General features: G+C 33.4%; 1 protein-coding gene across 2 annotated transcripts; it reads left to right on the top strand.

The window, feature by feature from the left end:
• Positions 1–794: 794 nt before the first annotated feature.
• Positions 795–11589, top strand: LOC128243421 (lipoxygenase homology domain-containing protein 1-like). 2 transcript variants are annotated; one of them, XM_052961201.1, is made up of 12 exons: positions 795–1164; positions 2194–2331; positions 2503–2570; positions 2982–3143; positions 3458–3613; positions 4023–4197; positions 4519–4769; positions 5172–5310; positions 6048–6113; positions 7668–7834; positions 8600–8686; positions 9497–11589. In XM_052961201.1, the coding sequence occupies exons 1-12, from the start codon at positions 921–923 to the stop codon at positions 10298–10300; spliced, it is 2457 nt and encodes an 818-aa protein (XP_052817161.1). In that variant the 5' UTR covers positions 795–920; the 3' UTR covers positions 10301–11589. The 2 variants fall into 2 exon arrangements, with proteins under 2 accessions (XP_052817161.1, XP_052817170.1); XM_052961210.1 differs by lacking the exon at positions 6048–6113 and having other exon boundaries at positions 9497–11588.
• Positions 11590–11611: the final 22 nt, after the last annotated feature.

Here is an 11611-nt window from a genome sequence, read left to right on the forward strand (position 1 = left end):
CCTTAAGGGCTTTTCCAACCAAATGCTCTTGATTCAATGTAAAACTTCCTGTGTAATTTATCACAGTACCTAAATATTTAAAATTATCAACAGCGTCGATAGTACGCCATTATATGTCCAACGCTCGATCATTACGACGTATTCCACCCCGTTTACGAAAAACCATTAGTTTCGTCTTTGATATATTTACATTTTATCCCCATGCTTTGCAATACGAGTAAAGAGTGTTTAAACGGTTTTGGACTTCCTCGGGCGATTTCCCTAAAATGGCAAACCGAAGTTGAATTCAAATTGGAATTCATTTACCATGTATACCTGTAATTATATGTGTATTTATAAATGAAATACTAGGATATTATATTAGTAATATAGCCATATAAAGTGTTTTCTTTCCTTGCCATACCGAATCATAAAGAAATATTGTTGTTGTTTTTTCTACCGTTTAAATAGTAAACATTTAGCCCATGCAGTGGGTGCTATTTTATCTAGAATCCAAGGAGCAATTACATACCAGAACAGATTTTCATAAGTATAACTGCTCTGATTTTCATAAGTATAAAAGCTATCCTTAGTACGAAATTGCTCAAAGAATTCTTTATGAAATGGCATCTTTAAATATTCTATTTTTTACGTGAATATCAATGCTTAGCGTGAATATTGAACCAGTCACAATATCCGTTAAAGACCGAACGGAGTTGCGTTGAAATTTATTTCATCAAAGTGTTGCCTGCTCCCTTAATATGCTATTCTTATTTTTACGAGTATTTATTTTTCACTCACACCGCAAACGATTGTTTACAATGGTTACGAAAATAAACAGCCAATTTTGCATGTTTTAAATAATCTAGCACCCTTAATACAATCATCTACGTAATAAATATTAGTTGAAAGTCTAATAATTGTTTCTTTTGTTTCAAAAAATGTCTCTTGATTGCGTCGGCACGTGGCATTTACGTCCTACCCCAGCATTTTGTGAAGGCCGGGGTGATTTAAAGAAAACATGGACTGGACCTGTCAGTACTGAACTATATGGTAAAGGATTAACAGATTTGTGTGACAAAACCCATAACAATCTGCACAGACTGTCACAGCAGATGCAAAAGCTTGATCCATGCTTGGAATATGGAGTAAAACATTGGCACCCTACATCTCGGCCACAGTCAGGTAAGTAGTGCATATGGCTGAAAGAAAGATATATCCCTCATGCAGTGTGTGTGTGTACTAGAAACATTCACCTTGTTAGATAAGTTGGTAGGACACCATGCCTGTCTGTCCGAGATTATCAGCACCTCAAAGGTGCACTTTTCCTCCCTTCTAACACAAATTCGCACCACTATGAAGTTGTGCCATATATAGAGAAGTTACGCCACATAAAGATTATATAGTACATGTTATTACTGTCAAACTTTATGTGTAAGAACACAACGTACATTGGATAAAAGATTGTTTTTTAATGTTATTGATTAAGATTATCATTGTACATTATGATAAGGTATTTATGACACTCTACTTTTATGAATCTAAAACAATTAGTGGAGCCTGGTTTACTTTATTTAAATAATTCAGTTTTTAATATGTTAGCATGCATGGTATGATTAAATGTTTATTTCATATTATTACGTGTATTTATAGTGTATTATTTGATCAACAGTGCTATTTATGCTTGTAAATAAATATTATTGGATGCCTATTTTACTTCATTTCTCAACCCATTGTCAACAATCTTTTACACTTAATTATAAAATTATGTGAAAAGTTTTCTTTAATGTTCCACTGATAACAATATCACACCTTGATCACCTTTTTTATAGACTATTGCCTATAATTATAATTTTTTTAATCCATATGTGGGGTGACTTCACCGTATATGGTGCGACTTCGTAGTGGTGCGAGTTTGTGTTGGTACGACTTCTTCTGTTACCTTCTACTGACCTGGATTTGAGGTCCTTAAATGTTAATAATGAGGAGTAAAGTGTGCACCTGGTCAATAGAGATCCATGCTTTTTGTGGAGGTTTTCGATTTTGGCCCTGCAGTGAGCACACATTTCCTCCAAGTTCGGTTTACTTCAGGTAGTTATGTATGATGTTTTCTTTCTTGTGTGCTCCTAGAAATTTAAAAATTGCGAATATGCATTTGATATGTTGTATTTAAATTTGGACCGAAATAACTGATTTGGTGTTTTTTTACCCCAGCTGTTTCAAAACCTGAGTCGATGAGAAAGCATGATCGATGCCGCAGTGTTGATGTTATGTTTACTGACAATAAGACTGCAGTCACATTGGGTGACCCTGCCACAGATGAACAGAGGGACACATATATCGATCCTCCAGGTAGAGTGTAAGAATATCGCAATGATAGTAAACAGAGGCTAGATGTTTCCTTTAAAATATTTTTGATCAGAAATTCGAGATCTATTTAACTAAATTTAATTCAGAATTTTAACAACATACTTCAAGAATAGGAATATAATATTAAGATTATTAATTTTATTATTTTTTCAGTGAAAAACACCTTCTGCTACCTCTGTACTACTCTTGAGGAGCATAAAAGGCACATGCTTTTGCACAAGGTAAGTTACTGTCCTAAAAGATTTTTTATAGATATTGATAAATGTGTCAGGTTGAACACTCATAAATAATGTATTACAGGTATTATGATTGCTGTGATAATCTAGGCACAATTATTTTGTAAAATGAATACTTTTAACCTTTATTGCTTTATCAATATTTTCATGTTTCGGTATCTTTGGTTGTTGTCTTGGTATATTGCAGGGCTTTGTTCCTTAAATGATAATTGTAAAACTTTTTGGCTGCTGGTGTTGTTCCTGTAGTTTTTCTGTATTAATATCAAAGAAATGTAAATAGTTTTCAATTACTTTTCATGAACATTGAGAAATGCTGCTCACCAGTGTATGCAAACATTTATAATCCTATCAATTTTTGTTTGCTACTTCTTATGCAGTCTTTCTCTATTGCTATAGCCAAAGAAGAAATACACTGGTCGTACGAAGATAGAGTACATCGCCCCAAGACCGAAGCAGAAACGAGTGGTGGAAGAAGATGACAAGGTCTTGCTGAAGGAGAGACTTTACAAGATTGAGGTGTTCACATCGGACAAGTGCAATGCTGGAACTAGTGCCAAGGTACATTCCAATATGTTTAAGATGAAAGATGAGTGTTACGCTAGTCATATCAGCGCAACATATGTACATGTAGAGTTTTATATGATATGTTAAGTTCTAATATATAATGAGAAAGTAATATGCATTAATGTAATGAGAATTTAGTTAGTAATATAATAGCTTGTTAAAATATTATTTGGATGTACTTATATTAAAAGCTGCTGTTATTAAGTTACATGTTCAATAGACACATAAAAGCATTCTGAGATATAAATTATATATATGTGCTCACCATACATACTGAACCTGTACTTTTGGGCTTATTTTAATTTCAGGTTTTTGTTGCAATCAAAGGAACCTTAAATGTTTTGCCTAAAACTCAATTGAAGAAAAATCAGGGATCTTCAAATTTCTGTTTCGTTAGAGCATCCAAAGAGGTCTTTCATATCAAAGGACCATTCCTAGGAAATCTACAGATTCTCTCCATTGAGGTATTTTATTTTTTTAAACTTACACACTGTTTACAAATCTCTGATGATCACTGAAGTACATTTGTAGGGATTTTTCACATTTAAATTTTCAATTCAAACTGAACATGCTGATTTTAGTACTTGACTGAATTCTGAAAGAAAAAAAACTTTTGAGGGTGAAAGTGTCACAATTAACTGCATCAACTAATTTCATTTATCAATTTAAATATGCACAAAGCTACTTAACATACATAAAAGAAGAACATTCAGGTATGACATCCCACTGAATAGTGTTTATAATGGCCACTACATCTAGTCCATATAATAGTATGTAAAAGAATATCATATAAATACATTTTTTTGGTATGGCTATTCTTCCACTGTGGATGTAATATGAAAAAAATCTATCTTAATGCTATATTAATCCCAGCATGACGGTACACGCAAGAGTGAGGCCTGGCACTTGGAGAAGGTGCTCATCACGGATGTGAAAGCCATGAAGACATGGATATTCCACTGTGGGGAGTGGCTCTCACTGTTTGAGAAACCCCACTACAGCAACAGGGTGGACCTGGATGCTCAGGAACTAGAACATCCACCTACAGGTAGCTGAGAGGTGGAGGAGTTAACAGTTATATTATAGATTGGGGAAATGATTGGATTTATTTTATTGCAAATATGTGGGATATTCACTAGTGCTGATACTAGTATGTAACATCACCTTTTTCTTTGTTTACTTGATATGTATTTTATAATAATCAATTGATGATTTACAAAACTCTTATCAATCTTCCCAATATGAGGGGTTGCAATGTTTCTTTATACTTTTACAGTTGTCATGATATAAATTCATATAATGCAGAAGTGGACATGCTTTTAATACTATTAATTGATGAATTTCAAATTTTTGAGTCACAAAATTTCAGAGTACGCAATAGAAGTGTATACTGCAAACAAAAAGATGGCAGGGACTGACTCCAGCATTTTCATCACACTGTTCGGCCAGTATGGGACCAGCAAAAAAATTCTTCTGAAAGATACAACATCAGACAAAAAACTGTTTGAAAAGGGCAGCATCGATAAATTTGCTTTCCGTATGAATGGGATTGGGGAACTTAAGAAGATCAAAATAGAGCATGATGGGAAAGGATTTGCTGCGGGATGGTATCTGGATAAGGTTACTATGTTTGATTGTAAAATATATGATTCATGGACTTTGAAAATTCGATGTAAGACGCCTAACCACCCTGATAAAAATATTAATAAATGATAAACCAATGGAGAGATTTACTAGTCACATGATAACCATGGACATTCAAATGCACAGGACTTGAATTCAAGGGATTCTTTTGTTAAATAAAGTAAAAATTATCGAGGAATTTCTTAGCAATAGCCAAATGAAAAGATGATGAGACAATTATAATGGGGTTATTTCAGGATTTAGTTTTTTGACATCATTCTAGCATTTTGTAATGATTCTTGTTTTAATGTGACATCAGAAGAGTGGAAATCATCTAACGGCACTAGGTGGAATACAGACAAATGTATGTATGTGATATGTATTTCTGACTTTTAACAGATAATAATCCGTGACAGTGAGAGGCCAAAAGACACTTACTACTTCATGTACGGAGGTTGGATTGCTGAGGATGAGGGTGATGGCAGACTATGGCGGGAAATACCTGCCAAGAAAAAACTACCCAAGGAATTACACTCAGGTAGAGAAACTTAAAATAATATCTATGTTTTGTATATATATATTTAGTTTTATGCCATTTTAATACCAAATATTTTTTTCTATGGTGTATTTGTACTCATTCTTGTATAGAATTTTAAAATTAAAAGTATTTTGTAATATTGAGCTTTAATATTGAGCTTTTTAACCAATAACAATGTTGCAATATAGCTGTTTTTACATTCTATTGTCTTATAGCTAGGACTTAACAATTAACTGATACTATTTTACCCACAGATAGATATTTAAAAGCTATTATAGGAGTTGTGTAGCCATGTCCCATCAATTTCTATATACTGAAAACACATGTCGTAATGACATGTAGTATGTAGATTTCCACCTACACTGGCGAAATTGTATAAGTTGTTGATTATCATGGGAAATAGTGCACCTGCAATTTCTGTAACATTTCATGGCCTAAAAAAAGTTATGTCCCTTGAATTGGTAAAATATGGTCTTAAAATTGTTCAGACTGATATAACAGTCAGGCATAATGTTGGTCAGTTTTGCAATCCACAAGCTAGCCTTGTTAATATCAAATCACAACTGTTCCTGTGTCCAGGTGGCGCTTAAGGTTTTTCATTACTTATCTGATAGCCTTAGTTGATTTTGGAATACTAACTTTTTTCCATATATCTATACAATAGTGTATACATGTATGTTTGTTTATAATCTACTGTATAATATTTATTTTGGAATTGAATTCATAATTCACAAAAGGAAGGAAAGCAAGAAAACAACAAAGGCATGAAAACACACCTGAACATTCTCACAAAGCTGAGAAAGGTAACAAAACATGGTTCAGGGCAGGAATGTTATGATTATTTTGCATGACTTGCACTAGTGGTTGGAACATCAGCATGTACATTAAAACCTGAATTGATTCAGGGATTGGATGAATCTTAAATATAATTAAATCTTAAAATTGCTATTTTGACTGGCAATAATACGAAATCAGTTTGTTCTGATCAGAAGCACACCATTTTGACATGATCCAATAGACACTATACTATGGGGCACAGTAAGGTCATAATTCAATTATACTTACTACCAAAGATAACACCACATCAATCTCTGGTAGAGATTATTGGCAAGTTTGTGCATATGGGCATAATGGTGGCAAGAAGGGCTGGGGCATGTGTTAGTTTTATATCACAATACTCCACATCATAATTTTAAAAAAAAACCTCAAACTCTACGGATATATAACAAAATCGCACTACTCTCGGTTTATTTTATTTCTAACAAAATTTTGTCTTCTTATTCTATTTTTAGACAAGCATGGTAAGATTATATAATCTGTCTTAAGTTACTGTAACCCACATTTCACTAACAACTTCAGTTCATTTGCATGTTTATCATTTAATTGATTTCAGGTTATTTTTATTTTAAAAGCCTTTCATTTCATAGAAGCTTGTAGATGTTTGCAGAATCTAGAAAATCATTGCTGAGATATGGCTAGTAATAAAATGAACAAACTCAAAAACACAATACTGTTGAAACATTGCTCTTTATATATTTGTCTTAAGATTTTGACGTGAATTTTTCGCTACATAAATAAGAGTGAAAATGTTCAACTTAGTGAAAATTTAAACAACAAATACTTTATATACCCTCTATTTTTCATCAAATTTATGCTTTTAATATTTGTATCATTCCTTTTTGAATTAAACGAAGAAAAAACACATAAACAAATCAACACGTTGACCATTTTCACCAAGATGCTTTATAAAGATGCTGTTGTCTGTTTACATTTAAATTGTACATGTTGTAAACATGGGCATGTCCGGAAAATAAGTGACAGAAGGTTGACATTAATTATCCAGTATATAAATGAGATAAATACCAATGCTACCATTTAAGCCCTTTTAGTATTCATATTTCTGAAAAACCAAACTGAGGCTAACATGACTCTGGTAACTTATCTCTGTTTCCCATCTCCTAAATACATGTCTTAACAGTTATTTTCCACGACCTGGTACAGTTTTGTTCAAAGTTCTGTACAGTAGTCTCTCAGATCTGGACCCACAATGTTTTCAGATGTCTATTATGTGTGCCTTATTATATCCATGTGAAGAATTTGGTTGCTTCTTTTTTCAAAATAAATTCCTTAAGATTGCCTTGGTTAAATGATTTTTATTCCTTCTATAAAAGAGTACAAAAAATGTCTGTTAACAAGGTTACTTACAGGTTGGATTAAAAATAGCAAAGCTTACTTGTAATTGACTTGTGCCAAAAATGCTTTTTTGACAGCAAATGTTCAGTTTACTTGAATATTAACACATTCATTGTAAAACATTACATTATAGGTCACAAATTCACATAATCTGCCATCTTTAGGTACAGACACAAAATACGTAATCTCTGCAAAGACCGGGGACATACGGTATGCTGGGACAGATGCGAACGTCTTCATTCAGATGGTCGGAGAGAAGGGAAAGACCAAACAACTCCCCATTGACAACCCCAAAAACAATTTTGAGAGAAATATGACAGATATTTTTGAGGTAATTTGATTGTCCAATCAATACCCAGAGATATCACATGCTCATTATTTGACTAGAACACGTGGATTTGTTTGTAAGCAGTTGATAAAAGAAATGAAAATTTTGTTATTCCTTTGTAATTAACATTTAACAAGTAGGGAATTCGACCCTCACTCCACCCTGTCACTGGTTGGATGTTGTTTGTCAGAGGTGGTCAAAGTAATTCATGGGATTTTCCGACCATATGTTATTATTTATAGACTGAATTGAATCCCTTTATTGGTTGGTTGAATGGTTGAGTGATCAACAGAATCATGTCAATTGGCATAACAGGGCCGTAGCTAGCCCTCTATTCATGTGGATTCATAATTGTGCAAGGGAGGGCCCGGGGGCAAGACCCCTCGTAATTTTTTGAAAACAATGGTGCAATCTGACGCATTCTGGGCGTTCTGGGGTGCTTTATTTAGTACTGGAAAATGGAGTTTTTGGATTATGTAGTAAAGTACGCATACTGCAACTTTGGCTGATTTGTTTTTTGTCAGAATCAGCCGCTTACTCGCGTATAGGCAGCTACACGCCTGCATAAGATGTAAATAAAACTGGAGCTTACCATAATAGCACCACTATAAAGATACTTATGTCATTTTTTATTTTTTTTAATTCAAGATACGCCATCCAAAAATTCAAAGTAACAGTTCTTAAGTACAATTAATGATATATTACATTTTTGGCTAATATAAATTATAATGGAAAAATTATTTTGAAGTGTTTTTTTATCTATATCAGGTTAATGCAGTGAATGTTGGAAAACTACAGCACATAATTATTGGCCATGACAACGCAAACCCTGGTGCTGGCTGGTTCTTAGAAAAGGTAATGGAATTTCATCACTAGAGTATTACTGTTTGAGAATTTTTCGGGGTATGAGCCTAGGACAAATAGTTGCAAATTTTATTGGAAGAAATCTCCACATTTGTATTAAAAGTTAAAACAAGATCAAAGTTTCAGGCCTTGCTATACTTTATCTCTAGCAACATCTATACCAACACCAGTACCAAGATTCATTTCAATCCCTTGAATGTTTTTTAGTAAGGGCCAGTTACAGGTTTTGTATTTTGACTTTTTGCGGGAATAGTGGCATACGGTAACTCAGAGAAATGGGCCCTGCAATACAAGTGTGTTTTGTTTCTGGCAACATTTTAACCAAGTTTCTTTTAAATATTTTAACTGGTTTTTTTTAAGGTCAAAGTTTTTGAACACCCTCGCTGCAACGGTGACACTGAAGGCTACCTTGACATTTTTAAAATAAAAATACAGACAGGCTTAAACATAGTTTAAGATGCACACTTATTCTCAAATTAATATTTTCCATAAATGCATTATTTAGTAGGTAGTTACAGGTTTATCACTCAAACATTATGTTTGTTATACATGTGTACCAGTATGTATTGATTTTAAATATGAGTGTCACTTTAATGGGTACATTTGTTAGATTATATCCCAACACTTAGAAAATGGTCCTTCTGCATATAAAGTCCTCAGCGTCAAGTTGGTGTCCATGTGCGGGGTTATTATTACTCATACTCAATGCTAGCCCAACTTGTATATGCATTTCAAGTTATTACTGATTCATGAATATAAAATTTGTATCTAATCTACTACATTACTTAAAAATTTCCACAGGTTACAATCAGACGGTACATTCCAAAAGATGAAGTGAAGGAGAGACTGAAGAAAATGAGGAAGAAGGAACGAAATGAGCAGAAAAACAAACAAGCAAGAAAGGCACGAGGTCGGGGAGACTTAGACGGTGAGGATGATGACGTGTCTAGCAGTGATGAGGAAAGTTATGAAAAAGGGAAAAGGAGACAATCTGTAAGACATGATGATGAGCATAAGTATAAACCAGATAAGATTGATTCTAAAAAACGCAAAGACATGAAACATAAAACAGACCCTGATAAAAAGGATAAGAAAAGTAAGAACGATAAGAAAAAAGACTTATTTTCTGTCCAAAGCTCCAGTTCCGAGAGCTCCTCTGAGTCAGAATCTGACAGAGACTTAAAAACCTCTAAACGCCCTGGATCTGCTCTCAGGAGACCCGGATCAGCAGCAAGCAGCTTTCGACCTAGATCAGCTATGCGTAGACAACAATCGACAATCAATGAACTAGAAGAAAGTGATAAGAATGATAAAAAGAAAAGCAAGTCTCGCAGAGCAAGCTCAGCAAGCAGCGAACGAGATAGAAGAGACTCGACCTCTAGCAGGAGATTAAGCACAAGTGCTTCAGGTCTACGACAAGCAGAGGAGGACAGAAGAAGAGGTCGCAAAGGTCATGAAAATGATGATCAGGAAGATGCAAGGATTCCGCTGTACGAGGAATGTGTGTTTATGTGCAACCGCTGGTTGGCGCAGGATGAGGATGATGGATTGTTTGTTAGGGAACTTAAAGTGTCCTCTTCCGAAACATACTACAAAGACAATTAAGTATTAGTCTGAGACGAATAGCTAACAATCAAACTAGATTTCAAACCAGCTCCTGTAAATTGATTCAATTCGGATCTAATGGTTATATCAAATGATTCAACAGCTATTGTGATTTAATCCAGCAAGATTTTGTAGTGAAAAACAAAATTTTAAACACAACATTCACACACCAAACCCTCTATTTAGTGACCGTCCAATTCCAAGATTGTATTTCATTTTTTTCGTCATACACATTAATTTTCATTTTGTATAATACACAAACGTAAGCTAGTCAATCATTAGATTACAATATACTCAAGAGATAGTATTTTTGTAATATACTCAGTAGCACAGTTGACTCTAAGCTAGATACTCAAGCAACTAAGCACATTTAAAGTCTTTTGAACCATTTCTTAGGTGTCTTTTTAAATATATTTCATCACGTAGAATCAAAAGTGATCAGTCCTCTTTCTCTTCCAGATTTCTTTTTTCAAGGACTTTATATTTATTTTTCATATTTGAAATATTGGATACTAGTACAATGTTGAAGATATGGTAGATTTGTGTTGTATTGTTTGTTGAGTTTTAGTAGTTTTAGTTGGTCCAATTAAACTGTTAAGTAAAAAGTAATATTTTTGCAGTTAACTGAGCTCTGTCATATTCTATATAATTTTCTATACTCTCAAAATGAACATTTTTTTATGGTCTGAGTGATTAGTTTATGCTCTGTTTACTTTAAGGGTGTAATGAAAAATCAGAAAATGTAGTCAAACAAAAACTATATTAAATTGTTGCCCTAAACTATGGTTTGTTTGAAGAATAATTAATTTATTAAAACTGTTAATGGGACATAGAATATATCAGTTGACAAATAACTATATATTACGGTATGTTTTAAAAATGCTCATACAATCGTTCAAATGATACTTGCACTTCACTGTAGATTGCAGTTTCATATAGTCTATGTTGTTACCTGTGTAGTTTTATATTGCCGAAGTCGGCACATGTGAAGTTTTATTTTGCCTATGCAGTTTTATATTGCCTTAGACGACAAAAGAGCAGATTTATATTGAAAATGTTGATACATGTGAAGTTAATTGTACTCAATCTACTCATGAAGGTGTGACATACTTCATGCACATAATATCTTCATGCTTACTGGTACTTGATATGTCTAAATGTTTATGGAGATCAATATAATCATAAATTGCTAGACATACCTTTCCTTACATCATTGTTTAGATTTTATGAGACAAATGTAAAATTGTTGTTGTTATAGTTACAATTTGTTATATCGGTAGTAAAATGAAATTATGAAATAAAAAAAAGAAA

Source organism: Mya arenaria, chromosome 2 (genome assembly GCF_026914265.1).
Source record: "Mya arenaria isolate MELC-2E11 chromosome 2, ASM2691426v1".
NCBI classification, from domain to species: Eukaryota; Metazoa; Mollusca; class Bivalvia; order Myida; family Myidae; genus Mya; species Mya arenaria.